The 20,288-nt window shown below is 26.7% G+C and overlaps 5 protein-coding genes across 6 annotated transcripts; 1 reads left to right on the forward strand and 4 right to left on the reverse strand.

Annotated features, from left to right (window-relative positions):
• Positions 1-822: 822 nt before the first annotated feature.
• LOC105670858 (leucine-rich repeat-containing protein 15-like) lies at positions 823-2,848 on the reverse strand. Its single transcript, XM_012364603.2, has 2 exons — positions 2,672-2,848; positions 823-2,352 (listed from the first exon to the last, which is right to left on the reverse strand). The coding sequence occupies exons 1-2, from the start codon at positions 2,672-2,674 to the stop codon at positions 955-957; spliced, it is 1,401 nt and encodes a 466-aa protein (XP_012220026.1). The 5' UTR covers positions 2,675-2,848; the 3' UTR covers positions 823-954.
• A 3,709-nt stretch (positions 2,849-6,557) lies between these two features.
• LOC105670857 (leucine-rich repeat-containing G-protein coupled receptor 5) lies at positions 6,558-10,367 on the reverse strand. Of its 2 annotated transcripts, XM_067357614.1 has the most exons (4): positions 10,224-10,367; positions 9,385-9,577; positions 7,382-9,083; positions 6,558-6,653 (listed from the first exon to the last, which is right to left on the reverse strand). In XM_067357614.1, the coding sequence occupies exons 2-3, from the start codon at positions 9,453-9,455 to the stop codon at positions 8,153-8,155; spliced, it is 1,002 nt and encodes a 333-aa protein (XP_067213715.1). In that variant the 5' UTR covers positions 9,456-9,577; positions 10,224-10,367; the 3' UTR covers positions 6,558-6,653; positions 7,382-8,152. The 2 variants fall into 2 exon arrangements, with proteins under 2 accessions (XP_067213715.1, XP_067213714.1); XM_067357613.1 differs by lacking the exon at positions 10,224-10,367 and having other exon boundaries at positions 7,382-9,572.
• Positions 10,368-10,439: 72 nt separating this feature from the next.
• LOC105670848 (leucine-rich repeat-containing protein 15-like) lies at positions 10,440-13,822 on the reverse strand. The gene is made up of 2 exons (XM_067357611.1): positions 13,628-13,822; positions 10,440-13,218 (listed from the first exon to the last, which is right to left on the reverse strand). Exons 1-2 carry the CDS (start codon positions 13,628-13,630, stop codon positions 11,851-11,853), a joined length of 1,371 nt encoding a protein of 456 aa, XP_067213712.1. The 5' UTR covers positions 13,631-13,822; the 3' UTR covers positions 10,440-11,850.
• Positions 13,823-14,600: 778 nt separating this feature from the next.
• LOC105670856 (protein artichoke-like) lies at positions 14,601-17,706 on the reverse strand. Its single transcript, XM_012364600.2, has 2 exons — positions 17,572-17,706; positions 14,601-17,237 (listed from the first exon to the last, which is right to left on the reverse strand). Exons 1-2 carry the CDS (start codon positions 17,572-17,574, stop codon positions 15,585-15,587), a joined length of 1,656 nt encoding a protein of 551 aa, XP_012220023.2. The 5' UTR covers positions 17,575-17,706; the 3' UTR covers positions 14,601-15,584.
• Positions 17,707-18,334: 628 nt separating this feature from the next.
• On the forward strand, positions 18,335-19,440 carry Blos4 (biogenesis of lysosome-related organelles complex 1 subunit 4). The gene is made up of 4 exons (XM_012364605.2): positions 18,335-18,678; positions 18,760-18,831; positions 18,924-19,145; positions 19,319-19,440. The coding sequence occupies exons 1-4, from the start codon at positions 18,595-18,597 to the stop codon at positions 19,409-19,411; spliced, it is 471 nt and encodes a 156-aa protein (XP_012220028.1). The 5' UTR covers positions 18,335-18,594; the 3' UTR covers positions 19,412-19,440.
• Positions 19,441-20,288: the final 848 nt, after the last annotated feature.

Raw genomic sequence — 20,288 nt, forward strand, 5'->3', positions numbered from 1 at the left:
TAGCGTTTCTAAATTTTTAATAAACATTGAAACACATTTTGCAAAACTGGAGCACAGCATGCATCTGTGACTAATAGTATGACGACATTTTATATTAGAATAAGTAAATATTATGTTTGAATGTTACATTCTTTCTATGTATTATATAATTCAGCTAACCATGGCCTTGACTTGACGACAGTATTTTTGTAGCTAACGAAAGCGAAACTGGTCTTTCTCTCTCTTTTCTTCTCCTGACTATACTTAATGGCTGCCTTTCATAAAACGTCACTCACGTATTCAGGAATTCGCATTTCTCGCGTCACATGTAATCTTAAATACTTGATGTAATTTTATTGTGCATATGATTTATTTTTACTTGATATATAATGAGAATGATAATGAGAAGAAACATGATTTTTTCAATAAAACAATTTCGCAAACATTTATGAAAATAAAACAATTAAAAATTAACTTGCCGCTTTGTAAATAATAAGAAAACGTAGTTTTGTTAAATAATTAAAAGAGTATAGTGAAAGGTTAAATATATAGTGAAAGTGTATTAAATATAAATAGAAAAACAAATAAATATTTATATAATAGAATAATTATTATGTGATCTATTATGATGGTTATATTACAGAAAATAAAAAGATTTTAGAAAGTAGTTTTATCAAAAAGAATCTCTTTGGATAATTTCACATAGAATATAACGTATATTACAGAGAAATTTTATTACTTATGTATTTTCTGATTTAAAAATAAAATCTATTACAGTAATTATTTTGTTCACACTAAATAAAACTGGATTCATTAATATTAGTAAATTAAATAACGAAGAAATATGTTCTATGTAATTGTCAAAATTTTATTACATTTAATAACATAATAATTATACAGATAAATATAATATGTATTATTTTATTTTTATAATATGTTGAAAAGAATTCACAATCTTCTAATTATACGTAAGACTTAAGCAATGCACTTGCAGGCAAAACTTGATTTTTGTATCAGATTCACAGTAAGATTCTGTGGCAAATTTTCAGCATATCTAATATTCGTATACTCCAACGGATTTCTTACTAGATACACTTCTATTAATGGCAACGCATTTGTTAGGGACAAAGATTCCAGCAAAGTAAACATGTTATCACTTAAATCCAAATATTTTAGAGATACCAAAAATTCAGTCCATCCTTCTGGTAAAGAATTAAATTTATTATTCGACAGATCTAGTATCTCCAGAACAGAAAGATAAGCAAACGCTTTAGCATCGATTTGATAAATTTGATTTCCCCCTAATAACAGCTTCGTCAATTTCGGTGTTTGTATAAAAGTATTCGAGATTATTCTCTGTATTTTGTTGCAACTCAAATTTAAAACGTTGATGTTTATTTGATTTGAGATTTGCAGAATATAATCGAGCTGGTTGAAACTTAAATCAAGCACTTGCAAAGCATGCAAGTTTGCAAACGTGTCTGGATGCAGACCGCTAATATTATTCTTGGATAGATTCAGATAAGTCAATTTGTCATTGTCTTCAAAAGCGTTTAAATCGATAGCTTGTATTTTATTCCCAGAGACGGAAAGATATCGGAGATTTTTCAGATAAGCCAATTCCAAGCTTAAATTATAATTCGCTTTGTACTTCACACTTTGAAAATAATTATTGTCTATGTTCAGTGCAAGTAAATTGCTTCCTTTTTCATACAAGAATAAAGAATTAAGCTTATTATCGTGCAAGTCAAGAAATTGTAAATTATTTGACAATAATTTCATAAATCCTATATTTCCTTTATATCCTATATAGTTTTCCGAGAGATCCAGGAATTTTAATTTAGGAAATGGAATTTTTCGTGTTGGAGACGCATCAGAATCAGAAAATGTTTCTGACTGTAGATCGTAAAATGTGTTGTTACGGGCTAACAAGATTTCCAAGTTAGGATAATTTCCAAAATTTCCAATTATCGATTTTTTGTTGTCCGTTACGTTGTTTAGAATGAGAACATTCAACTCTTCATGATCTCCAAAACTGTAGATCTCATTTGAACTGTTTAAAGAATTGTTCGAAAGAAATAAATATGTTAGATTTGGAAGGCTTCTGAAACTATTATTTGCGATGTCTTTAATATTCCTATTTATGAGATTCAGACAGGTTATTAAAGGGCTACTGATGAAATCGGGGCTAATATCAATGATCCCTGTCTTGGAAAAGTTTAAAACAATCATATCGTTATTGCATTGGTATAAATCTGTATACTCGTAAGTTGGAAATTCGAGAAAGATCAAGTTGTTAGGTTGTATTGATAATCTAGCCCAACAAACAGGAATGCCGATTATGAAGATAAACTTCATAATTTGTTTATAAATCTGGAAACATAATAAAAAATTTCTGTATTAATATTATGATAAAAAAAGTTTGTTTTAAAAATAGTTTTTTAAATTTTAATATAAAAATATTTATAATAATTAGAAAAAAATAAGATAAAATTTAGTATTTATTTATAAATTGAAGCCAATTCTTATACTCAAGTTACTCAAGTAAGAAATATAGTTAAATCTATTAAACGCAAGTTTTATAAAATATCTGCTACAAAAAAACGCGTTAAAAAATTATAGATATATATTTTTATAGGAAATGTGTAAAAACATATGCGTTTTTATAAAATATAATAAAAATATGACTTACCATTGTTACTGAATTATTTTTCTACAAATTGCAATTTTTAGATTGTTAGATTATCTTGTCGTTTATAAACTTCTACTAAAGACATAAACTAACAATTTCAATAATTTCTTGTTAACCAATAAACTTTTTGCAGGCACCACACTTTGAACACTGCTCGCAATCACGTTATCATGCAACTCTGAGAAGTGAAAGGAACTTATCTATTTTTTATTTCATCATTTTTTGTTTGTATTAGACAACACAAGAGTCAAAGTTTATCAAAAACGATACGTAACACTGCAATATATTTATAACATGCGCACAGCACAATATATTTATAAAATATTAATACGTGTTTTAATACATATAAAATTTATCTTTTTAATACATGCGTATATCTAAATTTGTCTTGTTTTCAATATTTTTAAAATATCTTTTTTAATATCTACTTATAATATGTAAAAATAAGAAATATTTTAATTTAATAACAGAAATATATAAAAAAACATTATTTTCTTAAAGAATTAGCTTTATTGCAGTCACTATCTGATGAATATCTTAATATCAGCAAGGCTTTCAAACTATGAAAAAAAAAGTTTTTAATATAACTGTTTTTAATATAATTGAGGAAGAAATATTACACTAAGAAGAATTGAGTTCAAAGAAAGTCTCGGTTACATAAACTAGTTGCACAAATTTAGTTGCACAAATTACAATCGAGTCAGCTTGATTACAAATAAAGTCAGATTAACAAACAAGATATTAAAAGAACACCAAAATTCTGTTCGAAGAATTAGGACTGTTAATTCGCCATATTCAACTCAATTCGAGTTGTTTCAACTGATTTTTTTACAGTGTATTTTTATAAAATTATATTACATGTATCACACAAATAATTCAGCACATAACACACATGATTCCAAATGATAAAATGATATATCGTAATATTAAAGAGTATCTGAAGAAAAGTTTACTTATTTACTAATATTGTTATAGACATAGTACGGTCAAAGATAATTGTCATAATTGTAATAATGTGTACGACTATACTTATGCTAGATATGAGTATCATGGTGTGAAATTGTTAGATTGTTCATTGTTGACAGAATAGAGTCGAGATAAGTATCGAATAATAAGTGTTGAGTTGTTGGGTTGAGTTGTCATTATTGGTGGTTTAAGAACTACGAAATTCACTTTTGTGTTTATAAAATAATTGAAAGTCCTCTCTATCTTACACAAATTTAATAATTTTAAAATATTACATAAACCTCATTCGATAGAGCTTTTCAAGACCTTTCGAACGAGACCTATGTTTGCCTATCTATCTACTTTTGTTTGTGAGTTATTGCAGTTTTTCGGTGATTTTAGTTTTTCGATTTTGTCTTCAAACTGATTTCCTTGGTAACGATGATACAGACTTCTTTCCGGTTTGAAATTGTCTAAAGAAGATTATTTAACTTGTCAATTAAACGGTTTTATACCTGCGCTCCGAGATCAAGATTTTATCTCTACGCCTTATTCAATAGCGTTTAACTTTGAAGATTTTCCAAATTTCCAAAAATCTCTTTACACATATTTTAGATACATAGAGGATTCAAAAAATGCAAAAAAATATAGAACTTTTTTAAAAGTAGAAACTCTCTTTAAGTGTACTTGTATTTATATAAACATTTATTACATTTAAACACTTCTAGAAATTATTTAAGTAAAACATTTACTATTACAATTAACAGGGTGGTTTAATATTAAGCGAATGGTGTGCGGAAAACACAGAATAGTTTTATGGAAAAAATGTGTTAGACTTGATTGTGGAGTTGTGATTGTCTAACTGGCATGAATGTTATTAGTTTATACTCTCCAAAGTAATATGTTTTCTCTAATTAGCATTTGACAGCACTCAATATGCTCTGTAAAAACATAAAGTTCAATTTTCTGTCAAGTAAGCAGTGAGTTACTGGACATATGCGACACAACGTCAAGAATTAAGTTGCAATTAAAATATCAACAAAGCAATGTTCAAGTAGTGGAATTGAGATGGGAAGATAATTTATAAATATATGACAAAGAGCTTGTCACAGCCTGATATAATTATTGCTGCCGATATTCTGTATGAAAGCAATCCATTTGCTTCATTGTCATTAGGATTGAAACATCTTATAACATCAAATAAATTTTACTTAAAAAAATATTCTAAAATGGAAGCAAACGCTTATTAAATGTACAACCGTGTTGTTATCTTATATCACTTTTATTTATTTTTTACGTTATTTATAATATGCTTTCAACAATATCATAATATTACTTATAATATTATATCTAAATATATTTTAATGTAGATAATATCTATATTATATCTACATTAATTCATTGTTTGGATTATTAACAATTATCCAACGATTTCATATTTAATATTTATAAAAATTGGAAAAAATTATAAAGATATTATTTAATACAGCAAGTTAATTAATATAATATCAGCAAATTCAAATTATACAAAAATTAATTTTGCACAAATATCGATATTTTGTTAACTGCAATAATATATAGATAAAAACTCAATAAATAATCAATAATAATTATAGTCGTATTTATATTTGCATAATGCTTGTGTAAAATTTAAACTTTGTAAGAAATTCACAGCAAGATTTTGTGGCAAATTCTCAAAATACTTAACATTCAAATAATCTAACGAATTCGTTAGATACAACTCCATCAAAGGCAACGCACTTGTCAGAGACAAAGATTCCAGTGAAGTAAACATGTTATTACTTAAATCTAAATATTTTAGAGATATCAAAGATTCACTCCATCCTTCTGGTAAAGAATTTAATTTATTTCCCGAAAAATCTAGCTCTTCCAGAACAGAAAGATGAGCAAACGCTTTAGCATCGATTTCATCAATTTCATTATCCTCTAATGACAACTTCGTCAATTTCGGTGTTTGCGCAAATGCGTTTGGAATTATTTTTTGTATCTTATTGCAATTCAAAAACAAAACGCTAATATTTATTTTACCTGACATTTGCGGAATATTCTTAAGTATGTTAGAACTTAGATCGAGCGTGCTCAAGGAGTGCAACTTCGCAAACGTGTCTGCAGGCACTTCGTTTATATTATTCATCGATAAATTTAAATAAGATAATTTGTCAGTATCTTGAAAAGCAGTTGAATAAATAATTTTAATTCTGTTTCTAGAAATAGAAAGATAGCTCAGATTTTTCAGATTAGCCAATGTCAAACTTGAATCGTATGATTTTGTATACGCCACTTTATCGAATTCGTTGTTATCCAAGTCTAACATAACCAGATTTTCTCCTTTTTCTCCCAAATTCAAGGAATTTAGATTGTTTCCGTGTAAATCAAGAAATTGTAAGCTGTTTGACAACAAATTTACAAAACTGGTATACTGCATTTTGTTTTCGGAAAGATCAAGCACTTTCAATTTAGGAAATAGTACTTTTTGTGATACATATTTCGGAGTAATACTGAAGTAATACTGGAAAGGAATAGGATTTTTTTGAGAATACTTCATGTTTTTAAAGCCATTGTTACGGGCATATAAAATTTCTAAGTAAGGATAATCTTCGAAAATTTTAATTTCAAGCTCCGGATATTTATTGTTTGTTGCGTTGTTGAGAACAAGAATCTTCAATTTTTCATGACCTCCAAAGTCGAAGAGTGTAGTTGAGTTTTCAAAGTTGTTTTCAGAAAGTAACAAATATGTTAAATTTGGAAGATTTTTGAAGGCATCCTTTGCGACATACTGAATGCGATTATTTGTGAGGTTGAGACAGGTTATTAGAGGGCTGCTGATGAAATATGGGCCGATGTGAGAAATCACTGTGTTCGAAAAGTTTAAAGAGGCCATATCGTCCTTGCAAAAGTGTAGATCCGACGGATTTGGATATTTTGAGAAAATATAATTGTCATTGGCTGCTGATTGTGTAATCCAAAGGACGAAAATGGTGACTATGAAGATAAACTTCATAATTGCCTTAGATATCTGGAAATAATAATAAAAAATGTCTGTTTTTTGATTGCGATAAAACATAATTTATTTTGAATGTAATAAATATGTAATAAATCTAACTCTTAAAATACTAGTGAAAAACATTTGTTATAATATTTTGAATGTTATTATATAAATTCTGCATGTCATAGTTCAAATTTTAATAAGTTTGTGACATAATTTGAAATAGTCAAATCTGTTAAAGTTTTGTTACAAAAGAAAAGCCAGAAATTAAAAGTAAGATTTATTACGTTTAATAAAAACAAAACTTTAATTTTTAATTCAATTTGATATTAAGATATGATGACAGATAAATAACAAAAAACAATCAAATTTGTAATAAAATCTTAATTTGTAATAAAATCTGTAAAATAAATAAAAATTAAATAAATCTGTTAAACACAATTTAACGATTCCGTAGTGACAAATATCAAGCAGTTTTCCTGATCCACAATTATTAATATATTAATGTATGTTGTTAATTAGTATAGAAGTTTATTATTTGCTTATAACATATAAATATAAATTATTTTTTGTTCTGTATATAATTCCTTCAAATATTGATTTTAATCTAATATTATATTGATTTAATTTTATTATAATAATAGAAACTGCATAATAATTATTACAATGACAAAAATATAGATACATACATTTTTGTACAAAAAATGTATATAATTTATATACAACTTTTTATGAAATAACATAAAAATAGAGCTTACCATTGTCACAGAATAATTTTTTCAAAAGTTGGAATATTTAAACCGTTTAGTGTTTCTTAACTTCTTGCCAGCTAGAACGCTTCTCACAAAGTTTACTCATCGAATACTGTTTTAATACTGTTCTTTTACGAACTGGTATCGTTAAAGACAAGCGACGTTTTATTATTTCCTGTTCATCCTACGCAGTATAGGATTTAAATAGAATAAAAATGACGTAAGTAATATACGCACACGCACTGGAGTACATTTATAAAATATTGAAATCTATTTTTATATTTATACTTACATTTATCTTATTAAAATTTTTTTTTTAAATATTTATTTTTATATTTATTCAATATATACACAGATACATAAACATACAGATTTTTTTAAAAGACTGCAATTTATAACAATAAAATTGAAAAAAAACTTTTAGTTTATTAAAAAATATTTTGAAATTAAAGCAAATACTTATTAAATGTACAATCGTTTTGTTCATGTCATCTATATTTATTATTTCATAAAATATATACATATTTTATGTAAAGTACACATCATAAAATATATTTATAATTAAAGACAAAAATATAAAAGTAATTATATAAATGACTTATCAAAATTCCGAATAAATAATTTAACTATTACAATTGTAACCGTGTTACATAAGATTGCGAATCAATTTATATTATACATAAATATATTTTACAAAATGTCGAAGTTTTGTTAACTGCAATGAAACATGTGGTGTGGATATAAACTCAAACATCTATTTGTATTACTATTAAAATCTTAACATTTGTACAGCTGTGCAAAATTTGATTGTTGTGTCCAGTGTACAGTAAGATTTTGTGGCAAATTCTTAAAATATTTAATATTCAGATATTCTAGCGAATTCATCGCCAAATACAGATCTATCAACGACAGTGTGTTTGTGAGTGATAAAGATTCTAGCGACGTGAACATATTATCGCTTAAATCCAAATATTTTAGAGATGTGAGAAATGCAGTCCATCCTTCCGGTAGAGAACTTAATTTATTTCTCGACAAATCTAGCTTTTCCAGAGCATAGAGAAAATCAAACGCGTCAACATCTATTTCATCAATTCGATTTCCTCCTAATAACAATTTTATCAATTTCGGTGACTGCGCAAAATCATATGAAATTATTTTCTCTATTTTATTACAACTTAAATGTAAAATTTTTATGTTTGTGCTTTTTAAGATCTGTGGAACATAATTGAGCTGATTGAAACTTAAATCAAGTGTGTCCAAAGAATGCAAATTTGCAAATGTGTCTGAATCCAATTTACTTATCGAGTTCGTGGATAAATTGAGATAAATCAACTTATTGGTATCCTGAAAAGCACCCAATTCAATAGTGTGTATTCTATTGTTGCTGATAGAAAGATATTGGAGATTTTTCAGATTACCTAAAGATAAACCGTTATATGACAGTTTATATACGTATTGAAAATTGTTATTGTCCACATTCAATACAAGTAAATTGCTTCCTTTTTCATTTAACGTCAAATAATTAAGATTGTTATTATGTAAGTCAAGAAATTGTAAACTGTTTGACAACAAATTCATAAATTCTAGCCTGGAGGAATATCCTATAAAGTTCCCGGAAAGATCCAAAATTTTCAATTTAGGGAATTCAACTTGTGTCACAGACGAGGACTGAGATGTTTTTGACTTCGCTCTGAGGTCGCTCAAGCAGCTGTTACGGACAGATAAAATTTCTAAGTTAGGATAATTTCCGAAAACTGCAGTCCTTTTAATAGTCGTGTCTGGAACATATTTTCCATTTGAATAATATGTGTAAAACACTGTATTGTTTAGAACAAGGACATTTAACTTCTCATGACCTCCAAAGTTTATATAAGAAGAATAATAATTATCATATTTTAAATAATTGTTAACAAGAAATAAATACGTTAGATTTGGAAGATTTGTGAAAGCATTATGTGCGATGTTTTCAATATAGTTATTTGTAAAATTCAGGCAGATTATTACAGAACTGCTGATAAAATCGGGGCCGATATCGGTCATCTTCGTGTTCAAAAAATTTAAAGTGTTCATATTGTTGCATAGGTGTAGATCTGCATAATTTGGAAGTTCGACAAAAGTATGATTCTCATGTTCTATTGATAATGTGCTCCAAGAGACAAGAATGCCTACTGTGAAGGCAAACTTTGTAATTGTTTTATATACCTGGAAATATAAATAAAAGAGTGCATTAATATTATGATAAAAAATAATTTATTCTTAGAATAGTTTTTTTAGAAAAGACTTAACATTTTAATAAATATTTTATTTATAATTAAATGTAAGATTAAACTTAATATATATTCATAAATTAGGTAATTTTAATACTAAAATGTTATACTATTATTGAAATATTATATTATATTATTTCGTCAAATCAAGTAGTAATATATGTAAATCATAAATCCAACTTATGCAAAATTGTAAAGTCTTATTAATATATAAAAATCACTGTTTTAACAATTAAAGACAATATATAAAACTATTTTAAAAGTATTAACATTGATAAGTAACATCTTATATATAAAAACATTATGAGAAATTTATGAGAAATTCGAGTAAATAATTATTAAAATTTGATTAAAAGTAAAATTAAAATTTAAGTTATTATTAAGTATATTTTTTAATAATTCGAATTTTTACATATTTATAATATAATCCAGTACTCAAATCTATTAAATACAGATTTCATAAAATATTTACTACAAGAGAAAAACATGTTATAAAAATAAAAATATAAATCTTTTAGTTATACAACATATAAAAAAATTATGCGTACATTTCTAAAAAATAATATAAAAATGTGGCTTACCATTGTTGCTGATATTTTTTGTACTGCAATTTTTAGACTGTATTGTGTTTTGTTAATAACTTTTGTTAAAAATACATTGAAAGCAATGATTTTTTTAATTACTCGCAACGAACTTCTTGTAAGCACTACACTTTGAACACTGCTCGCAATTTTAATAATATTATCGTGTAACCCTGATTATCTTATTAAAGAGAAATTATCTATTTTAAAATTTATTATTTTTTATTTATCTAGATAACGTAAGAGTTAAAGTTTATCAAAAACACGCACATTGCAACATATGAAATATTAAAATCTCTATTAACACTCATATTTAATTACCTTACTATATATTTTTTAATGCTTTTATTAAATATTTATTTATAATACAAAATATAAAGAATTGTAAATATGTAAAAAATACTTTATAGCAGCAAAATACATGTAAAAAATTCTTATTTTTAAAAAATAATATTTTAAAACATTGAGGCAAATATTTATTAAATGTACATTTGTTTTGTTTTACATGCTGTTCTTTTATTTATTGTTTTATACAATATATTTACATTTATATTTTATGTAACAAGTATACCGTAAAATCTATTTATAATTCAAAATAAGAACATTAATATAAGTGATTATCAGAATACCATTATACATTTCGATTAAATGATTTAAGAACAATCATAAACATATTATGTTGAATTATAAACTAATTGATATTGATAAATTTAAATTATGTCAAAATATATCTTGCGTAATTGTCAAAATTCTATTACATGCAGTAAACCATAAATATAAATATAATAAATCAATTTTGGATTTCTATATTATAGAAATTTAAATGTTTATTTTTGCAAGACTGTGTAAATTTTGATCTTTGCGCTAAGTTCACAGTAAAATTTTGTGGCAAACTCTTGAAATATCTCACATTTATATACTACAGCGGATTCATCACCAGATATAGCTCTATCAACGGCAACGCATTTATGAGAGATAAAGACTCCAGCGAAGTGAATGCATTATCGCTCAAATATAAATATTTCAAGGACATGAAAGACTTAGTCCATCTTTCCGATAGAGAACTTAATTTAGTTCTCGACAAATCTAACTCTTTCAGAGCAAAGAGACGATTAAACGCTTCAGCATTGATTTCATCAATTTGATTTTCCCCTAATAATATTTTTATCAAGTTTGGTGCCTGCACAAAGGCATTCGAAATTATTGTCTCTATTTTGTAATAACTGAAATATAAAAATAAAATATTGATGTTTGTTTCGTTTGAGATCTGCGGAACATTATGGAGCTGGTTAAAACTTAAATCAACATTAATTGTTTTATTTATATTTTTTTTTATTATTTTGTAAAACATGTATGTTTTATACAAAGAACAGATTATAAAACTATTTAATGTATAAAATTATACTTAGAGTATAAAATTAAAATACGCAAGTAATTACATAAATAACTATGAAAAATTCTGAGTGAACAATTTAATGATTATTACAGTCATAAATGCGTTACATAAGATTACAGGCTGATTTATATCGATAATTTCAAATTATGTAAAATATATCTCGCAAATGTCGAAATTTATGCAATGAAACATGATAAATAAGTATCGTATATTTATAGCATCAAAATCTGATTATCTATGTCTGCAGAGCTGTGAAAAATTTGATTTTTGCTCTAAGTTTACAGTAAGAGTTTGCGGCAAATTCTCAAAATATCTGATATTTAGACGTCCTAGCGAATTCATCGCGATATACAGTTCGATCAACGGCAACGTACTCGTTAGAGATAAAGACTCTAGTGAAATGAATGTATTATTACTCAAATCCAAGTATTTCAGAGATACAATTGATTCTGTCCAATTTTTCGGTAAAGAACTTAATTTATTTCCCGACAAATCTAGCTCTTCCAGAACAGAGAGATAAGTGAACGCTTCAGCATCAATTTGATTAATTTGATTCCCTCCTAATAACAACTTTGTCAGTTTTGGTGTTTGTATAAAAGCATGCGAGAATATTCTTTCTATTTCGTTGCAACTTAAATATAGAACAGTGATATTTATTACATTTGAAATCTGCGGAATATTTTTAAGATTGTTATTACTTAGGTCGAGCGTATTCAAGAATTGTAGGTTCGCAAACGTATCTGGATACAGACTGTCTATGTTATTTGCAGATAGATTTAAGTACGACAATTTGTTGGTGTCACGGAAAGCGTCTGAAGTGACAGTTTTAATTATGTTTCCGGAGAGAGAAAGATAGCTCAGGTTTTTCAAACGTTTCAGTGTTAGGTATGAATATCCCACGTCGTACAATACATTGTTATCTATATTTAGAGCAAGTAGATTTTCTCCCTTTTCTTTTAATTGCAAAGAAGGTATGTTGTTATTGCGTAGATTTAGATATTGTAAGCTGTTTGGTAGAAAATTTACAAAAGTAGTATATTTTAGTTTGTTTTCGGAGAGATCTAAAATTTTTAATTTAGGAAATGGGTTATCTGAAAATGCAGGAACAAAATAAAATTGAAATAATAATTTTTTTTTTAGATCAAACAAGCTGTTGTTGCGGGCAATTAAAATTTCTAAATTAGGATACTCTCCGGAAATCATAGTTGGTATTGAATATGTACTATGTGTTGCGTTATTTAGAATGAGAACCTTCAATTTCTTATGACCACCGAAACTGAAGAGTTGATCTGGATTGCCAAGTTCGTTATTAGAAAGAAAAAGATTGGTCAAACTTGAAAGTTTTCTAAATGCGTTTGGCGCGATTCTTTCAACATGATTATTTGTAAAGTTAAGGCAAACAATCAATGGACTGCTGACGAAATCGGAACCAATTTCAGAGATCTTTGTATTGGAGAAGTTTAAAGAGATCACGCCATCCTTGCACAAATCGTCATAATCTGGAATTTTTGGGAAGATGTCGTCATTGGCTACTGAGTGTAAGGTCCAAGAGACGAAAACGCCGATTGTAAAAGCAAATCTTATAATTATCTTGGATATCTGAAAACATTATATATTAAATTAAAGATCTGTTTTTAAATTGAAACAAAAGATAGTTTTGAAGATTAGCTCTGAATGCAATAATATTCTTAATATAATTATCAGTTTTAAATGTCAAATAAAGTATTATATACATAATAAACATCATCAATTTTTTTTATGTAGTGGTTCAAATTTGAATAATTTCATGATAAAATATTTAAAAAAAAAATGTCAGAATTTATGCATTTATGCGGTAAAATTGCAATAAATATTGAACAAATTTATTTAAAAACCAGTAACATAAAACAACTTTATTAATATCAACTTGTTTTGTACAAAAAATGACAAGCATCCGTGTAATTTATTTATTGAATGTATAATATTTATTGCGTAAGTTTTGATAAAATAATATAAAATTAAGTCTTACCATTGTTATAAAATGTTCTCTTTTAAAACTGCAAATTTATCACTGTTTCACATATACATACATTTTTTAGCAATATAGTTCTTGCAAGCGCACATTGAATACTATTTGAATACTATCCCAGTTATTCCGTTATATAGTCCTGATTATTAAAGATACGCCATTTATTACGTATTTTATAAGCTGGATTTTCGTTTATCAAAGTTTATCGAGAATCATATAGATACAATGTGTTTAAATAACGAATCACATAAGATAACGACAATATACATACAATACAAATATTAGCGATGTTGATAAAAAAATCTAATTTTAAAAATACTTATAAAAAGAAATTTAAATATATAATATAGATATAATTGCAATTTATATGCTATATATTCAGTAAATAAAATGTTAGTTATGTTGCCACTCGGATCGAACCGTTCGTTTTTTATAAAACCGAAACTATAACTGAATCGAAATTTGAATAATTTCATAATATACAAAATAGCCAAATCTATTGAAAGCGGATGATGTAGTAGCAAGTTTTGTATAAAATATTTCTCAAAAAAGTGTCAGAATTTATGCACGACAAAACTACAATAAATATTTAACAAATTTATTAAAAAACCAGTAATATAAAACTAAATTTATTAATATAAATTTGTTTTGTACAAAAAATGCCAAGTATCTGTGTAATTTATTTATTAAATGTATAATATTTATTGCGCAATAAGTAATAATAAAGTTTATAATACTAAAACCATAATCGGATCGGTTAAATTATTTCGGTTTACGGTTTTTTCTTTTAGTTTTTTTTCGATTTCTGCTGTATACTTTATTACTTCATTACTTTTTAAAGTATAAAAAGCATTTATTCAGAAATAATATATTTATTATTTTACATATTTCCTCGAATTCGAGACATTTTTGCCAATTTTATAGTTTTTTATATTTTTTCGAAAAAAACTTTTGAGATGAATAATACTAATGATCCAAATTTACATGCGGTCGACGAGAATGAGATTCATTTTCGACGCATTAATATCCTTGTTTGAATAAATTACACCACTTAAACGCTTGAGATCTTGAAAGACAATTACTGTAAACTCAACTCTAACTCAATTTGCAAACAAACTTTAAATCTTTCATAAATTTTGGTGGATTTTATATTTGAACTTTATTCTCGTCGGCCACGTGCAAAACTGAATACGTATTCATTGTCAGCCAAAAATCTATTTTAAAAAGGATATAAAAAAACTTTCAGAAGTTTGGAAAAAATGTTTCTAGGGAGAATATTTTTGTATTATCAAACAATAAGAAATCGGAATCAAAACCGGAACAGTTGTCAAATATTTTATTAAACTGTAATAGTAATCGAACCGAAGCAATGATGTCGGTCTGGATTCCTGGTTGACAGATTAACATTAAATTTTATTCAAATAATTATTTTATTTAAAATTATAAATCTTGTTACATTATAAATTAAAATCTTTTTGAATATTTATATTTAAATATTTATCTTACAATTAGCAACTTTTTTAAAATATCTGTCACATTATCTACAAAATACGCAAATGTAGAAAAATGCATATTTAAAAAATATTTTAATATGTAATAAAAAAAATTTTTTTTATTATTAAGAAATATCTTAGCATTTCGAGATAAAATTTAATAAATGTATTATTATACATATAAAAAACATATATCTAAATTATATCTAAAAAATTATATATAAAAACATATATCTAACTTATCTAAAGTATTAATATTTATGAATAAACAATTATTAATAACTAACAACGACAATTAACAATATAATATATTATTTGGAACTGCAGACCACTTAATGTCAGCAAATTTAAATTTTAATAATATACGGAAAAGCGTATCTTAAACAATCGCAGATATTTGATCATCAAAAATAGATATAAAATAAATATAAAATACATTTTTATATATGTATAGCATTAAAATTTTATCTTAGTAATGTTTTATGGCTCTCTACGTATGTACAGAATAAGTTCCAATTTGCAAAACTTGACCTTTCCACCAATTTTATACTAACATTTCGCGGCAAGGTCTCGAAATATGTAGAATTTAGATATTCCAGTGGATTCATCACCAGATATATCTCCACCAACGATAATGCGCTGTCTAGAGGCAAAAATTCCAGCGAAGTAATCTCATTATCACTCAAGTCTAATTGTTTTAGAGATGCTAAGTTCTTAGTCCACCCTTCCGGCAAAAAATTTAATTTATTATTTGAAAGGTCTAACATCTCCAGAACAAAAAGATAAGCGAACGCTTTACTATCAATTTCACTAATTTGATTTCCTCCTAGCAACAACTTTGTCAAATTCGGTGTTTGTACAAAGGTATTTGAGATAATTCTCTCTATTTTGTTGCAGCTTAAATATAAATTGCTGATGTTTGTTTCACCTGAGATTTGCGGAACACTTGTGAGTTTGTTGGCACTTAAATCTAACGTGTTCAAGAACTGCAATTTTGCAAACGTGTCCGGATCTAGATTTTGTATATAATTTCCGGACAGATTAAGGTACATCAATTTGTTAGTGTCCTGAAAAGCGTTCGATTCGATTAAGTTAATTTGATTTCTGGAGATGGAAAGATAGCGCAAATTTTCTAGGCTAGCTAGCCCTAGCCCATGCTCTATATTGTGGTAATATTTCTCGGTAGTAGTACTTGGTACGTACTGATATCTTAAATTCTCCCAATAATTTTCTCTTGCTCTTATACGATATCTATCATGTCTATCATTATAATCATTATATGGATCATTATATGGATCATTATGTGGATTATCATAATCATTATATGGATTATTATGTGGATTATCATAATCATTATATGGATTGTTTGGCGATTTATAATAATTTATCATTTTTTTTACTGACTTTAGATTGTTATTATTCAAGTTTAGCAGGAACAAATTTGTTCCTGTTATGTTTAAGGCAAAATAACTGAGTTGATTGGCGTGAAGGTCAAGAGAGTTTAAACTGTTCGGCAATAACTCCATAAAATTGGTGTCTCTTATATTATTGCCGGAAAGGTCCAAGATCTTTAGTTTAGGGAATGGAATTTTTGATTGGATTCTGAGCGATTCGCTTGATATATTAAAATCAGATTTAAAATACGGAATTCTATCTGAAAGACGTATGTCCTTAAAGCCGTTTTCACGAAGAGACAAAATTTCTAAATCAGGATAATCGAAAATCTCAACTATAGATTCATCTTCAAATTTGCTAGTTGCGTTGTTTATAATAAGAACTTTTAACTTTTTGTGATCTCCAAAATTGAATAGTTGACTTGAGCTGCGAAAAATATTGTCAGAAAGATATAGATAAGTTAAATTAGGAAGTTTCTCGAAGGCGCCGTTTTCGATGTTTTTGATGTAAATATTTGTCAGATTGAGGCAAGTAATTAAAGAGCTGCTAATAAACTTTGGGCCAATGTTGGAAATGTTTGTATGTAAAGTAACAGTGTCCTGGCACGTAGATAAAAATGACTGATTCATGTCATTTGGAAATTGTAAAAAATCATCTGCTTGTGCGGTCAAAAAGACAAATATGGCTAATATAAAAGCAAGCCTTGTGATTTTCTCAGATGCCTGAAAACATATTAAAAAATATCTGTTTTAAATTTTTGATAAAAATTAGTTTGTTTTGAATTCTATGACTATGATTTGATGTTTTACTACCATTTAGATAATATATAAATCAATGTTGCTAATTAGTCATAAAGTTTATTATTTGTTTGTAAAATAAATCACCTTTCTATATATATGTGTGTTTTTTTTCTTTTTAATCATTGATTTGATTTATTTTTACATTAATTTAATTTTTATGATAATACATAATGATTATAAGAACAAAAGTATATATTTTTGTATATAAAATTATTGTGTATAAGCTTTTGCAAAATAACATAAAAATATTACTTACCATTGTTATAGAATATTTTTTTCAAAATTTGTAAATTATTTTGCGCCTCTCTATAACTGTTACATTTATATAAATGTTTTTTGCCAGCACATTTTCGCAAACACTATTCGTTGAAGACTGTTTGAAAGTACCGTTACGTATTTCTATTTATATTACAAAATTCTTTATCTTTCGGATTATTTTATCATTCAGATGTTAAGGTTATCAAAGTTTATTCAGAAATCATATAAGTCGCAACAGCAATATAAGATAAAAGTGCCTTATTTGTGTAAGATATCTAAATTTATTTTATAAAAAATCTTAAAGATATCTTTTTCAATATTTACAGTACACGCAAATATATATATATCGATAAAATGCAAAAAATATTTTAAAATATGTTGCTCTATTAATAAAGTGCATAGAGACAAAAGATCTGTTCTTTATAGCTGAACTGACTGCACTAGTTCAGAGTTTATCTTTCTCCTTCCAATATGGAGAGAAAAAGATAAACTTTGAACTAGTGTAGCCAGTTCAGCTATAAAGAACAGATCTAAAATAATATTCATATATTTACTAAACATCTACATCGACCGAATATAACGGAAAAAATCTTTATTTTAATTTGTTAATAAAATAGAGCTTTAAGTTTATTTTAGATTTAATTTTATGTTAAAAAAGATTTTAGTTTAATTTTAAAATGATGTTGGCTGTGTTTTAGTTCCGGAATATTTAACACTTGTTGCAACCACAATAAACTCAAAACTCCGCGCGCAATATTCTTTGTAGTAACGCATGCGCAGTACTATTGAATGTCATTGACATTTACGTCTTGACAGATGACAGAAGAGAGAAAATTTTTATTTACACATTAATGATTCTTAATTACGATTCATTAATTTATTTATCTCAGGCAATATGTCAGAGTTGTTAAAATATGTCTTATATTTTTCAATCCAATAACAAGCTATTTAAACACATGCTTACATTTCATAACCTATAATAGACAGAGTATATACATATTTTTATTTCATTATTAACAAAATGTCATCTTCCCACACGGCAGAATTAACTGAACAATTGGTTAACGATTATGCAAGTTACACAAAAGTGGACTGGGACGATGAGGCGAGTGTGCCATTTAGTGTTAATATTTTTATATCATGCTGTTTGAAAAACGTTAAATAAATAATCGTTTTTGAATTTCAGATGAAAAACTTCCGGGATATCATAGAAGATACACTAATACGATTAGAAGAGTTTCAGTCAATCGTTACGATGGTTAGCAAAAATCCAAAATACAATAGAATACAAATAACTTAGAGTATTGTACTTTGTATTTTAAACATTATTATATTTTTTATTGTATTTAGGTGGAGAGTTGCAATGCTGAGTGCATGCAACAGCATCTTCCAAAGTTGCAGCATATGAAAGAAGGTATGACAAGCATTCGTAAAAGGATAGATGCATTGGAGCATGTTGTCGCAATGGCCAATATGAATTTAAATACGTTAGAAGCTGCTGTAGACAAAGCAGAAACTGAGCTAGGTGTATCTGATAGATTATTTGGGATGCTAAACCCCTTATCATTTTTTGTAAGTATAATTTATAGCATACATTTACTATGTAATTAATAATATAATTTAATATAATTTATGGCATACACGTTAACTAATTGAATAATTTAGTTTAAATTTTTAATAGTTCTTACATGTAATATTTGTCTTTAAGTGACAAATTTTATTATGATTTTTCTTCAACTTTTTAGAAGAAAACTCAAGAACCTGTTGTATCAAATACAGTGCCAACATACAAGTCGCCAATAATATATAAGTCAGATGATTATTTTCGAAGAGAATAAAGTATGTGATGAAGAGGCTTAGATTATAACATACTTGTTACTAGATTAAATTTAAACGAATATGTAGAAACTTATGTGGTTTGACAGTAGTATGAAAAAAATTTGGATATTAGATATAACTGATAGATTTTTACTTATAAAATTTTTTTCTTTTTTATTAGCAATGCAGTGATCACCTATACAATGATAATACTTGCTGCTATATATTTTGTGTACATTCTAAAATTCCAAAATATAAAAATCTAATTCTTTTAAATCTTCTAAAATTTAGTCCTAAATTGTTTTGTGTACTGTGTGTTCTGTAAAATAGAACATAAAATTAGATATAATTAGCAGTTTCTAGAGATAACACATTTGTTTTTACTAATAATATTACTATTGTTCTTAAAGTTACACAGTCGATGCAAAATATCCTAACATGCTGCAGAAGTACAGGTTTTTAACTGAGCTTTCTTTTCTCCCAAGGAACAACTTCCACCTATGCAGTGTCTCCATCGCATAATCTTCCCTATTCCACAAGTGACACTGCATGTGGACCAGTTGCCCCATTGATCCCATATTTTCGGTTCTCTATCATTTCTCCCTGCCAAAATAAGATTACACTAATTATGATTATAACCTTCACCTTTCCAAATTAAGTTTTAATCACTGAAAATCAAGATTAATCAAATATCTTTTAAACTCAGTATGTATATATACATGTATTATGTAATTTTATTTAAAATAATTGTAATACGATCAAAAAGAGCTCTCGATATTGCTTAAAAACGAAAATATTGCCACAGCCTATGGAAGATTCCATTTGCAGCTGAGCAGCCTATGGAAGTTTCCATTTCCAGTTCAAATGTACACGTGGTGATAACTTTCACCTGTTAGC

This window comes from Linepithema humile, chromosome 6 (genome assembly GCF_040581485.1).
Source record: "Linepithema humile isolate Giens D197 chromosome 6, Lhum_UNIL_v1.0, whole genome shotgun sequence".
NCBI lineage: Eukaryota > Metazoa > Arthropoda > Insecta > Hymenoptera > Formicidae > Linepithema > Linepithema humile.

Coding starts and splice junctions, on each gene's coding strand:
- Blos4 (XM_012364605.2), top strand. CDS start 18,595: ATGTCATCTTCCCACACGGCAGAATTAACTGAACAATTGGTTAACGAT. Junction 18,679..18,759: donor AAGTGGACTGGGACGATGAG/GCGAGTGTGCCA, acceptor TTTGAATTTCAG/ATGAAAAACTTCCGGGATAT. Junction 18,832..18,923: donor TTCAGTCAATCGTTACGATG/GTTAGCAAAAAT, acceptor TATTGTATTTAG/GTGGAGAGTTGCAATGCTGA.
- LOC105670857 (XM_067357613.1), bottom strand. CDS start 9,445: ATGAACACTTTAAATTTTTTGAACACGAAGATGACCGATATCGGCCCC.